The sequence below is a fragment of the Apodemus sylvaticus genome, chromosome 23 (assembly GCF_947179515.1).
Source record: "Apodemus sylvaticus chromosome 23, mApoSyl1.1, whole genome shotgun sequence".
In the NCBI taxonomy this organism is placed as follows: domain Eukaryota; kingdom Metazoa; phylum Chordata; class Mammalia; order Rodentia; family Muridae; genus Apodemus; species Apodemus sylvaticus.
Genome location: NC_067494.1, coordinates 13,187,341 through 13,209,166, shown reverse-complemented (window position 1 = coordinate 13,209,166; position 21,826 = coordinate 13,187,341). Strand labels below are relative to the sequence as shown.

General features: G+C 45.0%; 1 protein-coding gene across 4 annotated transcripts in view; it reads right to left on the bottom strand.

Moving 5' to 3' along the window:
- Positions 1–2,117: 2,117 nt before the first annotated feature.
- The window catches only part of Pde7b (phosphodiesterase 7B), a 342,947-nt gene continuing 323,238 nt past the window's right edge, over positions 2,118–21,826 (bottom strand). For all 4 annotated transcript variants that reach the window (XM_052169419.1, XM_052169420.1, XM_052169421.1 and 1 more), the window contains 4 exons: positions 19,751–19,895; positions 16,838–16,934; positions 12,815–12,895; positions 2,118–5,308 (listed from right to left, as the gene is read on the bottom strand). In XM_052169419.1, the coding sequence (XP_052025379.1) occupies positions 5,094–5,308; positions 12,815–12,895; positions 16,838–16,934; positions 19,751–19,895 (538 nt within the window). In that variant the 3' untranslated portion in view covers positions 2,118–5,093. The remainder of the gene's footprint in view (positions 5,309–12,814; positions 12,896–16,837; positions 16,935–19,750; positions 19,896–21,826) is intronic.

Below are 21,826 nucleotides of genomic sequence, written 5' to 3'. Positions count from 1 at the left end.
TGAGTTTACATTTCTTAAATATCCCTATATTTTTCAGCTTTCTGTCATTATGACGAAAATATCAGAAAATCAAATTACAGAGACAAAGCACATTGCGGGTGGTTTTAGAGACTTCAGTTGGGTTGGCCTGGTGCTTTGGGATCATGGCAAGGCAGTGAGGTGAGTGTGTCTTGGTGGAAGGACATGACAGAGGGAGCTGATAATTTCATGGCATCCAGGAAGGGGAGAACATATAGACTGGGACCCCTTCTATCCTCCAATGGTATATCTCCAGTCACCCAACATCCTACCTTTTAAAGGTTCCCCTGGGTCTAATGTCTCCAATATGAGGACTGAGCCTTTCGGGCCATTCCAGATACTAAGCCCCTTTCTGTTGGAAACCACATTCTATCTCTTATGCATAGTATTTAATTTTGATCTTATGACCACCCCAGAATGGAGGTCTTACTATCTATCATATTATGCAGGAGGAGATAGAGGCTTAGAGAGATTAAACTGTCTGCATAGGTTTAAACCTCCAAGCGATAATGAAGGATGAGTTCTAGTGTCTGGTTTTAAGGGCTACACCTTTAATACTCTACCACGTCATTTCCCTAATCGGGAGAAATACAGCACTCACAATATTAGAATTTGAAGCACTTTAGTTAATGGACTCAGTGACATGTTTGATGATGAAGCCTGGATAATTTTCAGTCCATGTGGGTTTAAACCTATTCCTCCCCCAACTATTTCTCTTGCTTAATTGAGAGCAAAAAACTCCATTATGGACTGTTCTGTGGCTAAGAAGCTTCTATTTAGTCATTACTCAAGTATTTGACTGTCCATTGCGTTACCCCGGAAGCAAGAATCTTCCCTCTTTTGAGATGTTAAGAGCATAACAGGTGGGTTTCTATGAGTTTGAGACCAGACTAGTCTATGCAGTGAGGCCCTGTCTCAAAAAGAAACCAATAAAAATAAAAAAGAAAAAAAAAGAAAAAGAAAAAAAGAAAAAAAAAAGGCAAGACAAAAATAAAAAGAAGCACTCCCTGGTAACACCACCCTTTGATAAGTCAGAGTCATGACCTAAAGGACCCAGTCCTTTGGCTCCTGATGGGCAGCACACCCGGTGTGTGGCAGCTCCTCCATCAGTACTAACTGCTCCTGTGTTTTACCTACTTCACAGCTTCAGCAAGGTCTCCATACTTGCCTGGATCACGGCTGATCTTCACTGTTCTCTTTTTGACTTGACTTTGACTTTATGCTGGCTGTAGAATATCCACAACTGAACGGGAGCTGCTTCCACATGGGAGGCAGTCAGGCATCAGTGGGATACTGAATGCCAATCTTAATAAAATGGGGATGGAGAATACGGAATCGTGATCCTTACCTTATCCTCATGCGTACGTGTGCCCGAGAAATCATAAAAATGGAGGATTCTGGCAAAATGCAGAGGATAGGAATGGTAGCCTGTTTCCTCACTCGCTTGTAGATGAGGAACAAGTTGGAGTCTTTATTCAGAGAGACATTTCTGCAGCCCTGAGGAGGGAGTCACCCAGACCATGTTTACAACTCTGCTTTTGGAGTATTTCCCATCAGGAACATTCCTGTTTGGCTGGCTGGTGACGTGTTACAGTGGGGGGAGAGTCAGGATATTTTTATACTGTGATATTTTAAAAGAAATGATCTTTATTTTTAAAGGTTCACCTGGATAGACATGCCAATGAATATTTAGGCCACATTTTGAGCAAAACTCACAAGATTTCCCCCCCCCCCCGCCCCCCCCAAACTTTACATGTGTACACAAGATGACACAATTTTACAGTCTTAAAAGAACAAAGCATGAAGAATATAAGCTCATAACTCTGTCAGTGTCAGTGAGCTTATTTGATTCAACACGAAAGGCCACAAAGCTCTGTGTTTTGCACGAAGAACTATTTGAAGGCAGGATTGCAGGTGAGCTCCAAGGCCCTCTAAGGGAGGCTGTAGGCAGGGAGAGGAGAAACAACTAGTTTGTTTACTTAACCTAACAGGGACTTATGGGTTGACGGGGTTTCAGGTATCAGGTTGGACTGCGGATTGGATGGCTGCAAGAAAAGTAGGCTTTGATCATTAGGCCTGATAGTGATGTATTCAAATTCCTCTCTCTCTCTCTCTCTCTCTCTCTCTCTCTCTCTCTCTCTCTCTCTCAGATCTTGATGTCTTATTAAGAAAGTAGTTCTTTGAATTCTTCCTTTCTAAAGTCATCAATTAATGGCCCATGAGCTAGGTGGGCCAGCAGACTAAGACTAAAAACTTTAAAACTGTATTGACGCCCAGGTCATGTCTCCACTACTTATTGGATAACTGGTACTAAATTATTCCAAGAGAGCCATTAGCAGGCCAAAAACAGTTCTCACAGTTAATTTTTTTTCTCAACAAATGAGGAGCTGGAGAAATTTCCAGACAGTAGAAAAATGCAGATTCCTACCTCAGGAATCAGGTTCCACTTTACTTCTGATTTGTATTATTCTTGTGTTTTAACCATGAGATGTTTGGTAGTTTTAACTTCTTGACTCCTCTTTAAGACTCAATTACAACATGATGAAAACCTTTCCCCTGTAAACCTGGAACTACCAAGAATGCCCTGTCCTAAGTCAATTACAATATAATTATGACTTAAGCAAAATCTACTTCCTAAACTCCAGGTAGAAACTCCATTGGCTAAAAACAATGTTTTCTTGAGTGTTTCTATTTTGACATCTTGAGCAACTGATCTATCTTCTTGCTTTGATCTCAGATGCATAAAAGCAGATGGCTACAATCCGAGAGAGGTTTTGAAGCAGGAATCTTCGCTGCATTCTCAGGTGAGGCCTTGCGTAAGCTCAGAGCTTCAGAATGCCGTAGCAGTGAAGACATATACGTTAGCCTATAGCTGCTTCAGAAAACAGATGTTAGTGCCCTGTCCACTACCCCCCTTCTCACCCTTATCCATGACGTCAGCGCCATCCACCCACTCCACAAATTCCTCAGACTCTCTTTAGTTCCATCTGACAACCTTGCTTACACTAGTGAAAATATAACCAACTTTCCAGTTCCCTCCACAACCTTAACTCTGCAAGCCCCAATCTCTCTGTAGGAACATCCTCCAGGCCAGGCAAGGTTTTAGCATTTTGCTTGCGTTATTAGGAGAAACACATTAGAGCCCCATCTTAGTTGCACTCAGGAAGTAAGAGCAAGCTATTGCTATCAGCTTGATCCGAGGCAGATCATGGCAGAATGCCCCCTTGCCCACTACTTAAGGTAAAGAGAAAGGAGCATTGGCAGTTTCCATATAACATTAATTACGCTAGAACTCATAAAGAAAAGGCTCGATGCATAGTTCAGCTGGGTAGGGATGCCATACGCGCTGGATTTTACAGTCAAGTATGGCAGACGGATGGCAACAATTCCAAGCCGAGTTGGCTAGCTGTAGCTATTAGAACCACACTGACCTGCTAGGAAGCTAAAGTCTCTTATAAAACGGAAATAGCTCCTTACTTAAATAATATTAAATTCGGCTAAACAGTTGAGCAGTTGTTCACATGGAACTATAGAAAAAAAAAAAGGAAATAATCCAGTTACTATCAACACCAAAGAAACGCACACCAACCAACCACGGGCCAAAGGGACTTTGGTACTGTAGCCATATCAGACAAATGTGTGGCATGGGGACAGGGAGTTCCCTGACGGTTAGGCGACAGGGTCACACAAGGCTTTTGAGACCTGCTATGTCTTCCGTGAGGCTGATGTACCCCGTGCTCCACAACAGAAGTCACATAAGCACAAGCTTATCAGGCAGTTTGTTAAAACTGTGTGCAACATTGCTGTGCTGGCAAGTGATTCCCATCTTGTTGGAAGGGAATCATTAATCTGAGGAAGCCAGCCATACTTAGTGCCGTAGACTGAAAACTATGGTCTCAATGCATGAGAAGTTTCCAAAAAAAAATGTTTCCTTCAAGATGGTCCTCAGTTTTGGTTTGTGACCCTAGCAGAAAAGCAGAGATGGTCACTGGGCAGGCAGGCAGTTCAGAAAGACATCTGTAAGGATTTAGGTTGGGCAGCTTTGGGAAGAGGAAAAAAATGTTTAAAGTTTAAGGCCTTTATCTGTGAACAACAGTATATTAATAAACTCTATACCATATTTACAAATGCATTCTCTTGTATTAAAACTAACAGTATTCTCTGTTCACAGTGCCATTGTTTATACAGGTAGCAATCCCACAATACTCGTGTATTTTGGCATGGGAATCAGTAGCGTTTGGTATTTACAGAAACTGTACACTTGTGAATATAAACAGGTCACTGAATTCGTAAAAGACAGACTGGCTAACGGTGCAACGGGGTGAGCTGTACAGCACCTTCCACCAGATGGGAGGGGATGCACGGTTTCATAAATCGCAACGGCGCCACATCTCTGACCCCAACGTGGCGTAGAGTCAATAGCAAACAATGAACCCCTTCTTAGGGCTGGGTATGCGGAGTATTCTTAATCCAAAGTTTTAGACCCATCATCTGGTGCATGAAATAAAAAAGTTAAAAGATTTATTATTTTTATAGTAATAATTATTATTAAAATAGAAGGTACTTTCTCTCACACTCTCGCTTGTGCTCTGGCACGTAAGACCGATCTTGCAGTTCCAAGTATGCTGGTGTCATGCAGGTCAGCTGTCCGATGATGGCGACCTCTAAAATGCTCTGGACTTCGGAGCCACTGCCAGTCGGCGCGACCAAGGGCCGGAGGCAGACAAGGCAGAAACTCCCCTTTCTCATTTCCAGTCTTTTTAGTTAGGGGGGCAGCCGCCCCGGAATCAGCTCCAAGGACAGGATAGAGCTGCCCATTTCGGCAGCCAAAGCTGAGGTGACAATGGCTTTTGTACACTTGGATCAACGAAGGGAGGCAGGAAGTGGCAGGCGGGTGGCATCGAAACCCAGCGTGGTGGGCTTGTTGCGAGGGCAATCGGACGGATGGCCACGCTCCTGTGGACGGACAGATGGCCGTGCTCCAGCGGACGGACAGATGGCCGTGCTCCAGCGGACGGACAGATGGCCGTGCTCCAGCGGACGGACAGATGGCTGTGCTCCAGGGGACCGCTACTTTAGGGCGTGGCACCTTCCATCTGCTCCAGGGTCTCGGGTGTGGGGTCCGCCGGGTCCTGGTCGCTGCTCCGGCGTCTGTGCTGATTGGACAGCAGGCTCTTCCACTGGGCCTTGTTGTGCGCGAGATGTCTTAGCATGCTCTCCGACAGGGCGCTGTTCCCAGTGAAGCGGGCCCACTCCCGGAACAGCGGCTCCACGATGTAAGTCATGAAACCTGCAACAGGCAAGGTCACAGGCCAGGTCACCACGGTGTGTGTGTGTGTGTGTGTGTGTGTGTGTGTGTGTGTCAGAGCCACCTCCTTCACAAGCACCGCCGAGACCCTCAGTGCCAGGCATGGGTGGGCAAACAAGATGTGCCTGCTACCCTTAGTTTAGTGCCTCCCACTTAAAATCCTTCTACTTCTGCTTCTACATTTGGGAAAAGGAGCTGGGTACTAAGCAGACCCTCAGAATTCTTGTGGTAAATGGTTTAACACTAGTTAAATGTTTAAACCTCCTGGCTGAAGTAATGGACGTTAATAGTTATTACTTGTGTGTGTGTGTGTGTGAGAGAGAGAGAGAGAGAGAGAGAGAGAGAGAGAGAGAGAGCACAAAAGAAAACGTGTGGATCTAGGGAAGGCAGGTAGAGAAGGGAGAGAATGAACATAGAAGATACCACGGATTCAGATCATAAAGAACTCGTTCAGGTTACCTGGTGGGATACTTTTTCGAGATTATTATTTTATAATATTGTTTTACAATGACATCAGTGACACCAGGCAACCTCGTTTTAAATGAAGTCATTTTATTTCATGTACGTGTGCAGTGTTTTATTTTGATTTATTTTTTGTTTTTGAGACAAGGTCTTGTTATGTAGCCTAGGCTAGCTTCTTGCCTCAGACACTCATGGTCAACACAGAGCAGTGCTCATTCGGGATTGGACCCAGAACTTGGCACATGCTGGTTAAATGCTTCATACCTGCGAATGGGCCTGGCCCCTTTGATAATCTACTTTTACCTGCAAGAAAAAACCCTGCTTTAGTGACTATAGATGACTGTTTGATGTTCGACTTCCGAGTTCCCTCCATCCCCTTCCTAACAGGGTCTTACGTACCCCTGGCTGGTCTGGAACTTGTCTTTGACCCTCCTGTTCCAGCCTCTGTAATGCTGAGGTTACAGGACTCTACACTCATGCCCAGATAAAGCATCTGTTCTATTCATCGCCAAACACTCCTGGCCATCCAACCCTGCCTTACTGTTGATGTGGTTTCCACAGTAAACCAAGATAGCTTTTTGTATAGTATGGAATTATTGGAATTATCACAAACTTGGATTTTTTTTTCTTTTTGCTTCATTGTGCTTCCTTGAAATGGAAGCAAAAAAAAAAGTTAGATTTTTTTGTTATAACATTTTCCCCCAGCAACTAACCCTTTATATTTATAAACATGTGAATTATAAGACTTGATCCGATCTTATTTTTGGACAAACGGCAGACATTGGGCCTGTGGGGAGAAGGGGGCAGCAATGTAAACGGTTACTGCATGTTTCTGAAGTATCTTACACAAAATGTGACTTAACTCTTGTGCCGTGTCTTTGAGATATTCCAGGCTCAGGAAAAGTGGTCAGTGGTTTTATGTCTGACTGGCTGTGCTAACGGGTGCTGAGACCCAGCAGTGAGGATTTCCCGTTGTACCTGCTATTAAATTTTCAGCCCTTTACATCGGAAGAGATTAGATATTTGACATTTTAAAAAATACTGTAAATTGGGAGTCTGCTAAAGTTCAGAGTGTGAGTTTTAGAAAGTGTTGCTTCCCAAGTAGAACAGTTACAGATCCAACATTGAAAAAAAAAAGTTCAACTCATTTCTCCCCTTGATACTACCCTGGAATCACCTCTGTATTTGTACTGTCTTATGTGAAGATGTTTTGCTCTGGATAAGAAAGTAATGTTTAACATCTGAAAAAGCCTCAGACAGGCTTGGGAAAGTGTTCCACTGGTGTGCTGCGAGACACACCAAGGGTAAGCTCACCGCACCTGGTACTATCTTTCAGGCATTGTAGGAGGGAAGGGGGTTTTATAGGAGACACAGGTTGAAGGAGACGTCTCGTTGTCTTCCTATAGATTTTACCAATCAGAGATCCATTTCATTTCCCGTCTTTTAAAAGTGCCGGAAAGAGGGGAAGAGTGAGTGTGGAAGAAGGAGGTGGGGTGGCAAAGCAACTTCCTTTTGGGCAAATGTGAATTTCTTTCACAGAAAATCAAACCTGACTAAGGAAGACTCGCACTCAGGAATATCTTGTTTTGGATTGGGATAAGAAACAGACAGGCAGAGCAATGCAAACTTTAACCACTGAGCCCTCTCTCGGAGGAAATGGAGCAAGGAAGGAAATACTGGAAGGCTTACCCAGAACTAGTGTATGAAAAAGTCTCAGGGGTGGGCTGGAGAGATGGCTCAGCGGTTAAGAGCACTGACTGCTCTTCCAGAGGTCCTGAGTTCAATTCCCGGCCACTACATGGTGGCTCACAACCATCTGTAATGGGATCTGATGCCCCCTTCCGGTGTGTCTGAAGACAGTTATGGTGTACTCATACACATAAAATAAATAATTAAATCTTTAAAAAAAAGAAAAAAATCTCAAGGGAAGCCATTCCTTAGCAATCCAATTTCAAAATTCAACTTGAAAAAAAAAATAGTTTGGATGGAATTGTCCTGCAGAGGCAGGTACTGCCTCTCTTGGAGCACATAGGTTGTTAATTGAAAATTGTGGTACAAGGTGTGGAATTCTGTCCTATGAATTCTTAGTTCGGGATGCCCCTTTGGTCTCCAAAACAATGTGAACTATTGCTGTTGCCTGTGGTTACCCATCACAACTACACTGTGAGACCCTGCTGCTGAAGATACCACACAACTCAGATGTAAGATACAGAGAAGTAAATCTCAAACTGCCTGGGAAGCCCCCCCCCCCCCCTTGATGACGAGTTTTCATTGTGCCAGAAGGTACCATGCAGGTTGCCTTACAGAAATGAGATTGTGTCCTTACCCAGTCAGTGCTGGACCCTGCATGCCACAATAAAGACCTGCCAGGCAACATGCACCCACTGACCCATGGGTGCATGAGTGTTCCGGGTTAACTGGTTGCTTTCCGATTGGATCTGAGGTCTGTTCCACAGGAAAGAACTTCCTGTCTGGTATTGCAATCCTAAACAGAAGTTTATGGCTTCATAGGTCACAGGCCCTAGGGTAGAACTTATTATTTTGCTCAGGGCTCATGCTGTCTAATTGTCTTCTATCAGTGTTTATACCCATGGATCTACTCTCCAACCTTCCTCAGAGACGCTTCCTTCCGCAGTGGACAGCGACCAGCAGAGAAAGGCACAATTAGTCAAAGTGCTAAGAGCAGGAGACGAGTACTCATCACTGAACAAGACATCGGTGTTAGGCCACTCCCGCATCCCCAAAGGCTCAGGGGGCATTGTGGGATAGAAGACAAAGATATGAGAGAGTCGACGGGTCGGGGGGCGGGGAGCGCTGAGGGACACTGTCTTCTGGTCACGACATGGCTGCCATATTCAGGAGCTCAGAGTAGCCATGGCTACCTCACAAGACCCATGCAGCTAAGTCAAACCAGCCCAAATCCCTGCGGAGATGGGGTAGATTGTATTTAGGTCCTATTGGTATTGAGTTGCTTTTAGCAGTGGATAGTTGCTGGGACAGGGATGATAATTTTATTAAGGATATCACCACTAGTATGTTTTCCAGGCTCCAGCAAATGGCTCCGTAGCACAAGAGGCAGTGTTAATTGGACTTGGGTCATAAAGTAATAAAAGACACAAGTAAAGGTAATAAAAGTTCCATAACATGTGTGTGTGTGTTGGGGAGCTATGGAGAGAGTTGGAGGGGGAGAGAGATAGGGAGTAGATATGACCATATTTCATTACATGTATGGAATTATCAAAACTAAAGAAAAATAAAAGGTTATAACAGGCTTCTCTATTACTCAGTATGATAGACATAGAGGACAAGATGAGAGGAGATGCTTTAGTGTCAGGGGGATTTAGAAGAGAGAAAATAGCCACATTGTATAGGACCAGTAGAGAAGTAGGTATGTGTGTGTGTGTGTGTGTGTGTGTGTGTGTGTGTATGCGCGTGGGACTTGGGCTTGTAGGTCATCAGACTTATCTGTTCAGGGTTTTCTAATTTAGTCTGACCTGCCTTGTTGCACATGCCATGATCATGTAAGAGCTGGCTGCTGTGTAACAGGGTCCGAGTGTTGTTCCACAATCATCTCCTCTTTCCCGTTGCTATTATTCTGTTGCAGTAGCCTCGGGAGTTCCCTTTCTACCACATATCACTAAGCTGAAAACCAGGGCATACGAGGAGGCAAAATGTGTTCTCATGACAACAGGGCAGAACTCGGAAATCAGGCCTGGGCCGGTCTAGGCTGGGTGCTTAATAGGGTAAAGGTTTTTCTTTTATTTGGGGACCATGTGATTCAAAGTGTTATAAGCAGCAACCTGGCAAGATTCTTTCAATCTAGAGTTTAACAAAGGGACTCTCAGAATTAGGAACCCATAACTGAAGTGTGAAGCAGGGATGGACTCCTGGGTGCTGAGGCGGCATGTCTGTGGCGGCATCTTCTCCCTTCACTCTGAGGTGCGCTGAGCCTTGGCCTCTGTTCCTTCCTCCTCCTTCCTTCCCTCCTACTTCCTTTTCTTCCTTTTCTTTTTTTCTTTCCTTCCCTTCCCCTCCCTCCCTTCCTCCCTCCCTCCCCCTCTCTTTCTTTCTTTCTTTCTTTCTTTCTTTCTTTCTTTCTTTCTTTCTTTCTTTCTTTCTTTCTTTCTTCCTTCCTTCCTTCCTTCCTTCCTTCCTTCCTTCCTTCCTTCCTTCCTTCCTTCCTTCCTTCCTTCCTTCCTTCCTTCCTTCCTTCTTTCCTTTCTTTCTTTCTTTCTTTCTTTCTTTCTTTCTTTCTTTCTTTCTTTCTTTCTTTCTTTCTTTCTTTCTTTCTTTCTTTCTTTCTTTCTTTCTTGTGATGGTTTGCACATGCTTGGCCCAGAGAGTGGCACCATTAGGAGGCATGGCCTTGTTGGAGTAGGTTTGTCACTGTGGTGTGACCCTCATCCTAGCCACCTAGAAGTCAATCTTCCACTAGCAGCTTTCAGATGAAGATGTAGAACTCTCAGCTCTGCCTGCACCATGCCTGCCCAGATGCTGCCGTGTTTCCATCTTGAATGGACTGAACCTCTGAACCTGTAAACCAGCCCCAATTAAATGTTGTCCTTTGTAAGACTTGCCTTGGTCATGGTGTCTATTCACAGCTAACACCCTAACTAAGATAGGTAGGATCTCACTAGCAACTCTGGCTGTCCTGGAAGTTACTTTGTATACCAGGCTGGCCCTGAACTTACAAAGACCTACCTATCTCTGCCTCCCTATTGCTAGGATTAAAGGTCTGTACCATTATGTCTACCAAACATTCTAATTTTTTTTAAAATACTCCTCCTAATTCACCCCATAAGAATTTGGGGTGAATCACTTTAATTATGAAAATAGAATAAGAATATTGAAGGGGATTTGGGAACAGATGGATTATTTTTAACCTACCTAATCCAACATACCTATCTGGTGTGTGTGCAGTCCATTCAGATCTTTGTAGTTGTGGCTGAATGGTGGCAATATCCTGACTGTAAGGCTGTCTCTGTGGGACTGTGGATTAGTTGTGTGTGCCTCCCTCCACGACTGCCAGCAGAATGGTTCTAAGAAGCTCTCACTTTCTTCATTTTCAACTGATCTTCACAGATGCCCCCTTCCTCCCCAATGCCGAGGCTTAATAGCTTTGAGACCTGCCCTCCGCCGCCCCCCCCCCCCCCCCCCCATGGATGCAATGACCTGTGCTGCATCTGTGCAAAGCCATGAGTAACCGGATGTCAAGGATGGAGCTCACCGAGGACAAGTGGTTAAGTTGCGTTTGGTTTTAATGGAAGCACTTCCAGGGAAAGAAAGGCTAGCTTTATATGTAGATGGCATTAATGTCTTAAGATGGAGAGGAAAATTATTTCCTTCACGAAAGCAAAGCAAGTAAAAGTTTGCCCCATTGATTTGCATAAAGGTCTTATGTGTGATGTGATTAGATAAAGCAGTAATCATTGTGGACGATCTGAGACCACACTTGAGCAGCTCACCACAGTTGACACTTGGAAGGGAGTGTGGTTTCATGAGCTCAGGACTGAAATGTGGTTTGACACAGAGAGTGGAGAAACACTGTCATCTGGCCACAAGGGGACAGCAGGGCTCTAGGATTTCAGGCCTAGGGACTAGGCCATAGATTTAACTGTTGTGGATGAAGGTTAAGGACCCTCCCTGAAAGGACACTAAAGGTTTTAGCTCATATGGGAAGAGTCTTAAAGCCTGATTCATTTGGATTTCCACTCTTTGAACTCTGAATAGACTGTGAATGGATAATTCAGTCTGACTCAGAGTTTACTTTATGTATGTGTGGCATGTTTTTGTGTGTGCATGTGGTTGCATATGTGTATATGGGTATGCCCATATGTGTGTATACACCTTGGGAAGCCAGAAGACAATAATAGTCTTTTTTAGTTGCTTCTCTATTACTATTATTTATTTTTTGGTGTGTGCATGCACACGTGACTATGTGTGTGTATGCATGTATAACACGTATTTTGTTTGTATGTGCATGCATGTGCAGGTATTCCTGCGTGTGTGCACATGTGTGTGCGTGCTTGTGTGTGGAAGGCAGCAGTACACTGGATGCTTTTCCAAGATTACCCTCTACCTTTATTTTTTAAAATTATTTTTTAAAAAATATTTTCTTTTAATTTACATACATGTATGTGTGACCTGTATGTGGGCATGGGCATGTGAGTGCATGTGCCTGCAGAGGCAGTTGTGAGCTACTGGACATGGGTGTTAACAGCCAAACTGTAGTCCTCTGCAGGAACATGCTCTTTTCTGCTGAGCCATTTACCCAGCCACTATTTTATGAGACAGGGTCTCTCACTAATTCAACTAGGACAGCAGGTCAGTGAGTGTTATCCTCTTATTTCTGGAGCTCCCCAGTGCTGGCCTCTGTGCCCGACTTCTTAGACACACAGATCTTCACATCCATGTGCATTACTGACAGCCATCTCCTCATGAGTCCTCCTTATACTTCAAGCCAAGGTCTCTCACTGAACCTGGAGTTTGCCTGGCAAACACTTTCCTGACCAAGTCATTGCACCAGCGCATGGATTCTGTTCTTTTTGTAGTGCTAGGGATGGATATAGGGCCTTGCACACTGAATGCAAGTGCTAGATGTCTAAGCCGTCTCCTGAGCTCTCGGCATTTACTACTGGGTCTTACTATGCAGCTCAGTCTGGCTTTGCGCTTTCTACATAAGTGTATTCTGGCTTTGAATGTATGATCTTAACGGCTCATCCCCCTAAGTACTTGGATTATAGGCATGCTCTACCAAGTCTTCCTTGGTTTTCACTCTATTCTAAAATCACAAGGTTGAGACTGTAACTTATTAAGTTAGTTAAAGGTCTATAACAAACTCCATTGATTTTTCAAATGATAATTATCTAAAAGATATCTGGAAGGCTGTGTTATCCTCCTCCTCCTCCTCCTCTTCCTCCTCCTCCTCCTCCTCCTCCTCCTCCTCCTCATCATCATCATCAATCTTGTGTCTCCTGGTAGAGGTGCCCAGCTGCTCATTTTAAGTAAACCCAGATTCCAACTCACCAATTTGTATGCTAGGAATTGAATCTTCCTGTTGGTTACAGAGAGGACTGATTTCCAGTTCAAACTGCTGTTCAAGGTCACCTTAGAAGAAAGAAGAAGAAACAGAGAGGAATTTAAGAGTTCATAGAATGTGCATCAAAAACTTTAATGACCTGGTTGGAGGAAATTGTTCTGGGAGGTTACTGTTCCTTCCCTTGGAATCATCAGGAACCCTTTAGGACCACTGGCTCTCAGAGCTGCCTAAAGACATAAAGCCCACAGGACATCAACGATCCCTACAGGGGCTCCTTTGACTGGGCGTGCTTGACGGTAGGACAAGCTTTTAAAAATTGCATCTGTTTATTCTCTCTCTCTCTGTCTCTCTGTCTCTCTGTCTCTGTCTCTCTCTCTCTCTCTCTCTCTCTCTCTCTCTCTCTCTCTCTCTCGTGTGTGTGTGTGTGTGTGTGTGTGTGTGTGTGTGTGCATGCGTGCGTGCGTGTATGTGTGTAGGTTGGGAACAATCACCATGTCAAACCCTGGGGGGTTGAATTTGGGTTGTCAGTTCTGGTGTCAGGCACCACCGCCATTCTCAGTGACAGAAAAGCTTTCTACACAGTCAATTCTAGGAACTCCCCCGGAAGCATGTCCAACACACTAGGAACTAAAATTTTAATTTCTTTTTACATTATAATTAATTAAAATTTATCCGGCCACACGAGCCTCAGAGATACCATAAATTGGAGAGCAGTGAGCCTTCCATTACAGGTCTCCCCCATTACCTGTCTTCCTGTGAGGTTCTTTATTCTTTCTCTTACTCACCACACAAGTGTGAACCACTTATCTTGAAGAATTCTACTAATCAATGTAGGAAGTGCAAAGAGGAAAATCAAACAGTCTCTCCTCTGGGAATGGGGCAGATTAGCATTTGGGGTATTACAATGGAACCAGCCATATTTTTTGGTGGCAACTGTAACATCCCGTGTGGAATTATTCATATAAAAATACATTTTACTGAGGATTAGACAAAGATAGAGGTGGATGTTTAATAAAAACTTCTTGGAAAACTAGGTTAATTGTGGAGGTATCAACCCATATTTACAAAGAGCTTTCTTCAAGTGTTGAGGGCTGGAGAGGACACTAATGTCCTGATTTGACAGTTTTCCTAACTCACAGGCTGCCATTTTTCTCCCCCCAACCTTGTATCTGAAACTTAAAGGATGTTTTTTGGGGCTGTTTAATGTATGAATGATATCTGTCATGTTTGTCCTGACTGGGCATAGTGGCACTTGTTAGTATTCTGTCTAAGCTCCACCCCACACTTACCTGGCAACAGCCAGGTATGCCCCGCCCCATAGACCTGGCCCACTATAAAAGGGGCTACTTGCCCCTCCTCTCTCTCTCTCATCTCTCTCGCCTCTTGGCACTCTCACCTCTCTGTCCCTCTTGGGCTCTCCTCCCCTCCCCCCTCTCTCCACATGATCATGGCCGGCCTCTGCTTCTCTACTCTCTGCCCCTCTCCCTCTCCCTCTCCCTCCCTCCCTCCCTCCCTCTCTCTCTCTCTCCCTCTCTCTGCCTCTCTAACTCCCATCCTCTGCCCTGAATAAACTCTATTCTATACCATGTCTGTGTGCGTGTGGTCCCTCAGGGGGAAGAGGTACCTGGGCATGGGCCGGCCTAGGCACCCCCTTCCCCCACACCACCGTACCACATTCCCTAAACCCCTCTCCCTTTTTATGCTCCCTTCATTGGTGCTGAAACCCGGGAACAAACCCATCAGCGCTCACATTCTAGAGTCTGAAGCAGGAGTGTGAGTTTGAGACCAGCCTCTCTTAAATATCAAGACCCTGTTTCACAATAGTAGCAGCAGCAGAAGAGACAGTTAAGAACTGTTGATAAGCTGGGTGGTGGTGGCACACACCTTTAATCCCAGCACTTGGGAAGCAGAGGCAGGTGGATTTCTGAGTTCGAGCCCAGCCTGGTCTACAGAGTGAGTTCCAGGACAGCCAGGGCTACACAGAGAAACCCTGTCTCAAACAAACAAACAAACAAACAAAAAACCCCAAAAAAAAACCAAAAAAAAAAAAAAACCAAACAAACAAAAAAACAAAAAAACCCCAAAACAAAACCCAAAAACAAACAAACAAAAAACAAAATCCAAACCAAACCAAACCAAAACAAACCAAACTAAAACAAACCAAACAAAAAAACTGTTGGCAGAAGCCTGGCTGCTGGGGAGATGAACTGGCATTTGAGTCCAAATCCATAACCGAAAGCGAGATAGGGCTCATCAAGATGGCAGGAGCCATTCCTATAGAGTTAAAAGACATTCAACATGGAAGAAAGGCAGTTTGGAAGAGCAGAGTCTAGTCTTCTCAAAGCTGACAGGACGTCTGGACTGCAGGACCCTGAACTGAAAAGGAACAAGTCTGTTCCTCGGTTCCTTGTCTGCTGGGAGATCTGCAGTGTGGGCGACAGCTCCTTCCTAGTGACTGCGGTGGCAAACATTTTGGGTCTTCCTACGCTAATGTGCTACATCTCACTAGGGCTGGTTTTTGCAAAGAGACATTACAGTAACCTTATTGCTTGGTGCTATTAAATCCTCCTAAGTAGCAACTTTGATTCCTGAACTCTGGGTCTGCCCAAGAGGTGTGGCGACAACTGTCCCAAGTCGCCTAGAGTCTGAATAACGGGTCGGATGGGCAGATTAAAGCTTTAAATGGACACCAGCCGTAGCCCAGGACGGACCCAAAGGCTAGTGGGACAGAGGAGAGCCTTCATCTTCAGTACTGTAGTCCTAGCCTCTCCCCCAATGCTGTTTCAATAGTTTATGTATCACGCAGGGAGGCAAGCGCTCGCCCGAGCCTTCAACCCTCTCTGCTCCAGCTTCATCGCCCTTACTTTTGTTCTCAGTGGAGACTTTATATCTTGGGCAACTATGAAATTCCTGGGGCACAGAAGTCACACAATCACTTTTACTCCTGGACTGTGACAGTGAGCAGAGCCTCTGGCCCTGTGTGAACCCAGCGCTATTCTGCCTCTGTCATTGGAACCACCGGGATGTCATTGACACATCTTTCAGTGGACGTTTTTCCCAAAGGCTCAGTGTTGTTGTCTGACCTCCCCACAGAGTTGGTATGTGGGACACTTCAGGCTTTATTTGTTTGCAGTCTCTTAAACCCGATCCCGTCAGCAGCACGAGGGCACTGCTTGTGCCCGAGCAAACATCCTGGATGTTGAAACTCAGCCTGAAGAATCGAGCCTGTGTTTAAAGGCCTACTTCCCACCCAGCATCAAGATGCTGTTGCTGAGTTACTGCCTTCCTTATGAAGGAAGGTAATCTTCGAAAGATCATGGTCTACCTTAGGACCATTCACCAGTCCACAGGAAAACCCACACGTTATTGTTGACACTGTACCGGAATGGCCTAACTCTCGCAAACGCTCGCTAGTTCTTGGCTAACTTTGACCTATGTCATTGGAAGTTTTAAGAACCAGAGAAAAAGTCATACAAAAGGCTGAGAATTATTCTCTCAGAATGGAAGACATTGACTTCCAAAGAGTGCTTAACATTCAGGCTGCACTCAGCTCATTAAAATGAAGGTCAGGGCAAAGGTCAAACTTATCGTACTGTTATAGTCATGGGAAATATATATATCCCATATATGGGATATATATATATGAATATGTGAATATATATGAATACACACACATATATATGGTTGTTTATATGTTCATGTGCAAATATGTGAACATACACACACATATGGCTGTCTGTGTCTGTATGTGTATGCGCATGTGCATCTTGCTTTTATTCATTGGGTTGTGTTGCTATTACCTGTTTCCATAGCAAGTCTGTGATATTTATTATATTTATTTAAATCTTTCCTACAACAGGGTTAGATGAGTCACAAGAGAGTCCAAGGAGAAAGGTGGGACAATAGAGCTGATGAAAGGATATCGTGACAGATTCGCCGGTCCTGTCTCAGTAGGAGAACAGCCCAAAAGGCGAAGGGGACCGGAACCCTTGGCTGTGGGATCTACCAACCTTGTCTGTAGAATTCTTCGCAGACCCTCTCACTCCACTGCTTGCTTATCTCCCAGATTCGACAAGGATTGCAAATGTCCGCACACTTCAAGGCGATCTGAGAATGGACAGGGCGCAGAGAGGCTGTCAGAGAGAATGCTCCTTCCATTGCAAATGGACCCAAGCCAAAGGCGCCGCCAGGTCCGCCTGTCTGTCTCACGCATGTACCAAGCCCATGTTTCCAGAGGGCCTTCCACACATGCTTCTTCAGGAAATAACTGCTAGTCACAGCTGCACAAAGCCCTTCATTCAGAGACCCCGCGTTCTAACAGTGCGAAGAGAAGCGCGCCATTCAAGGGCACAGAGCTTCCCAGAGAAGACTCAGGTGGGCAAGCCGATGAAAGCCCTGCTCTGGCTCCTTATGTTGTTCTATCCCTCTGAGGCAGGCTGTTGCAGGGATCTGGCCAGACTCAAATATGAAAGTCGCTGTTTTAATTTTTCCACTGAATTTTAAAAATTAATCTATTTATTAAATTATATTAGTTTATATAATTATAATTAAATAAAACAATAATAACATATTAAATTATTCATACATTACATCCCGGTGATAGTTTCCCCTCCCTCCCTCCAATACCTCCCACCTCCATCTTCCCCCACCTCTTCCTTCCCCATCCACTCCTCCTCCATTTCCATTTAAAAAAGGGCAAGCCTTCCAGAGATATCCACCAATCATGGCATATCAAGCTGCAGTAAGACTAGGCACCTCCCTCATATTAAGGCTGAACGAGGCAACCCAGTAGGAGGAAAAGGGCCCCCAAAGCAGGCAAAACAGCCAGAGACAGCTCTCCACTCCTTCTGTCAGGACTCCCATAAAAACGCCAAGCTATACAACTATAGTGTATCTGCAGAAGACCTAGGTTAGATCCATGTAGCCTCCCTTGTTGTCAGCTCAGTCGCAGATGGAAGATACTCTTATGTTGACACTCTCTGTGTATGTCCTAAGTTGTGTTTGCACTCGCATGTCTGTGTAGGTGTAAGTTTAGACTGCCAGCCAAGATACTAAGTCATATTAAACCCAGCAGTCTTGCGTTTGTCTAGCTAAGTCAGACAGTCTTGGGGATAGATACATACATGGCTCTGGATTTGGGGGTATCTGTGTGGTTTTGTTAGTAGTGATGATTCTAGGAGAGTTCTCTGGAATTCCCAGATAAGAAGGCTTTCCTTTGTAGCCAACATCAACTAAGGGACCGCAGCCTGGGGACACGCCCACTAGCCATGCTTATTACGTTGACACACTTCTTTAGACCACCCGGTGACCAGGAGTGTTGGAGTCTAGGAGAGCCTTAGAGGGCACCAGCATATAAGTCTACTCGTTTATTCTTTGGTTAGAAGGGGCACCAGCACACATGTTAGCTAGGTAAGGGGCAGAAGTCCTTTCGGGGATTTTAAACATTCCTTTGAGTTAGCAAGGGTTCCTTCTGAAATGCAGAGTTAAGTATTTCAGTTACGAGTGGCTCTGAGCCGTTTAAGTCAACATCTGGCTCGTCTTTGAGCATTTAGGTACTAAGTTTTAAGCACTCAGGTACTAAGCTTCAAGTACTTAGAATCCTGGTTTAGAAAGAAGGGCATGAGTATAGGTCTACACCTGTAAGTAGAGTAGTTCCTGCATCGATTGAGCTCCTTGGGAAGCTACAGTGTAAAAGCCTGGAACAAAATGACTGCAGTTCAGACTCTGTCTAGATAAGTTCAGGGCCCACGCATGCAGTCATCTGTGACAAAAGGACCAGGATGATGAGAGAAAACATGAAGAAGACTCCAACTTGGACACTGGGCCAAATGGTAGTTCTGAGGTTGACTGCGGCCCTCGTTTTGCATCATACATGGCTTGCCATGGAGTAAAGCAGGAAGGGCTGGGCGTGGTCTGGTTCAACAGTTCGGTTCAAATTTGTACCTGAGAAACTGTAAACCTCACCTGAGCAAGAGATCAGGTGGGAAAAGAAGGAAAAGATGATCTGGACAGGGTTCGGGGGCATCGTGATCAAGAGGATGCTCTCAAGCTACAGAAGCAGTTCTTCAACGGCACTTGCCATACTTCTCTCTATCGCGGCATAAAACGTGATGAATGCTCGTGATGCGGGTGGCTCGGGGGCAGGACCTTGCTGTGCGGTTCCTGGTAAAGGCCATCCCTGCAGGGTGTGGTTCCTAGCACTGTTCTTTTTGTACAGTAGTACCTATCCAGGGCTATAGAATGATCCCCGTATGACCATATATCCGAATGCTTGGTTTCCAGTGGTGGAACTGTTCGGGAAGGATTAGAGGTGTGGCCTTGGTGGAGAGAAGGTGTATTACTGGGGGCCGGCTTTGAGTTTTGGAAGCCCACATCATTCACAGTTCTCTCTCTCCCTCTCTCCCCTTCTCCATCTTTCTAAGCCCTCTCCCCCTCTCCCCTTTTACGCATCCCCCCCTCCTTCTCCCTCTCTCTCTGCTATGTTGCTGTCTCAACATATAGCTCTCAGCTGCTGTTCCAGGGCCACGCTTGCGCAAGTTGCCAGGCTCTCTGTTCCAACTGTCATGAGCTCACTGGAACTGTAAGCAAGGCTCCAATTAAACATTTGTCTTCACAGCGACAGGAAAGTAAGTAAGACAAAGGGCTGCATGCTTACCGATACATGAAACCTTCCATCGAGGTTACTCTGTGAGGAGGCAGTTGCCAAACCAGGAAAAAGGAGCGATTTTTCTACTTTCTGAAAACTTGTTTTTTGCTTGTTTGGAAAGCACTTAACGGCTGCATGTCTTTCAGAGCTTTTAACAAAGTAGGTCAGGACTCTTGCTTTATCTCGGCGTGTAGCTCCCAAAACGTGCTAAAACCATTGATTGCATCCCTAAGTGTTGTCGCTTGACCAGGCTAGGTGGCTTTTGCTGCTCACTTACCTGAAGCACGAAGTGCCGGTCCTGTACATTCTCTAGTCTCAAATCCTTATTGTGGAGGTGAGCTTTCAAGCGGGCCAGGAACTCGTTCTGTCTGTTGATGTCCGTGGCCAAGATCAGGGAGCCCAGCTGCTGTTCGATATCCTGTCTGCATCCCCAAGAACAAAAGAGAGAATCACACTCACACAGCAAACCCCACTCAGGAAGATCAATCGATCCATCAATGCTCGCACCACCCCGGGGCTTGCCTCTTTAGTCTTTAATGTGCTATCACACTGCATCTCAGTCCCTCACAGCCTGAGAGCGAGTCTCCTGTCAGGGCAGCGTGGAGAGACTGAAACCTCATGTGGATGAAGCGGTGCTCATTACACATTCCCACGGTTGCCGTGGGGGGGAGATTTGAAAGAGTGAGAAAGAAAAGCATGCTTTGAGGGGGACACAAAAAGATTTGGGAAATAAATCACAGAAGTTTGGGTTGTGGGTTGAGTAGCTTGAAGTTAAGATGTTCATAGAGAAAGAAAAGATGGTAGCCATACTCTTTTTTGTTTGTTTGTTTGTTTTTCGAGATAGGGTTTTTCTGTATAGTCCTGGCTGTCCTAGAACTCACTCTGTAGACCAGGCTGGCCTCGAACTCAGAAGCCCACCTGCCTCTGCCTCCCAAGTGCTGGGATTACAGGCGTGCACCACCACCATCCGGCTTAGTAGCCATACTCTTTTTTTTTTTCTAAATTCTTTGTTTACATTCCAAAATGCTTTCCCCTTTCCCAGTTCCTCCCCTCCCCATAAGTCCCATAAGCCTTCTCTACACCCATACTCCAATCACCTCCCTCCTTTTTCCATGTCCTGGTACTCCCCTTCAATGCTGGATCAGGCTTTTCCAGGATCAGGGCCCTCTCCTTACTTCTTCATGGGAGTCATTTGATATGCTACTTGTGTCTTGGGTATTCAGAGCTTCTGGGCTAGTTAATATCCACGTATCAGTGATTGCCTTAATGTTCAAAAACATTTATTTTTTAACTCTTATTTGTGTGTATGTGTATGTACATATGTTTATGTGTATGTCTGTGTGTCATGTCACATGTGTGACAGTACCCACAGTGGCCAGAAGAGGGCAGTGGATTCTCGTGAGCCCCAGTGGGTGCTGTGAACTGAACTCCAGTCCCCTGGAAGAGCAGTAAGTGCTGTCAACCAGTGAGCCACCTTTCCAGACCAAGGGTCATCATTTGGAAGACGGTAATGGAGATGCTATTATAGGATCGAATGGGTCAGTAACAATACAAAATAGACTGGCAGCAAGAGACAGTCGAACTTAAAAGCAAAACAAGCGATTAAGATGCCACTATAAACTGGCAGGAAAGAGACGTATTAGTGCACAGTGGTACAGGAGAAATGGGACACTTTACAGAAATAGGTCAGAGCTTTTCTTCTCGCATTGCAATCAGTCAGGAGGAGGAAAGAACTGGTCAGTGACTGTGTTTAAAGTTCACGTGTAGGAATGAACTGCGTTGGAGCGGCATGCATAGGTCACGGCTGTGCCTTTTACTGAGTCAAGATACTGTATAGGAACACTGTCTGCCACTGTCTTGGAGGATTCCCTGGCCTCGTCCAAAGCCCGTTTCTTCAGCAAGCCTGCTGTAACTACCCTTGGCTACTTTTTCTATTCACAGTAACTTTTCCACTGTGCATGTTTAAGAAAATGTTTTAACTTCAGCTACTTTCAGAGTTTAAGTTATATGGTATACAATACAGCATAATAGAATATACAATATGGCATATATTAATATGTCTTGCCATCCTATTTTTATAGTTGGGCTTTGTATTATTTATTTTTTAAGATAATTTTATTCCTTGAGAATTTCATACATGAGTACAATGTATTTTCACTGGAACACACCCCCTTCCCTTCAACTCTTCCCAGACCTTCACTCTGACCTCTCTCTCTCTCTCTCTCTCTCTCTCTCTCTCTCTCTCTCTCTCTCTCTCTCTCTTTTATGCCCCTCCCCCTCTTGGTTAACTTGAGTGCAGTTGGTCCTGCTGGCACGTACATAGGTGTACATACGTGACTAGAGCGTGTTGCCT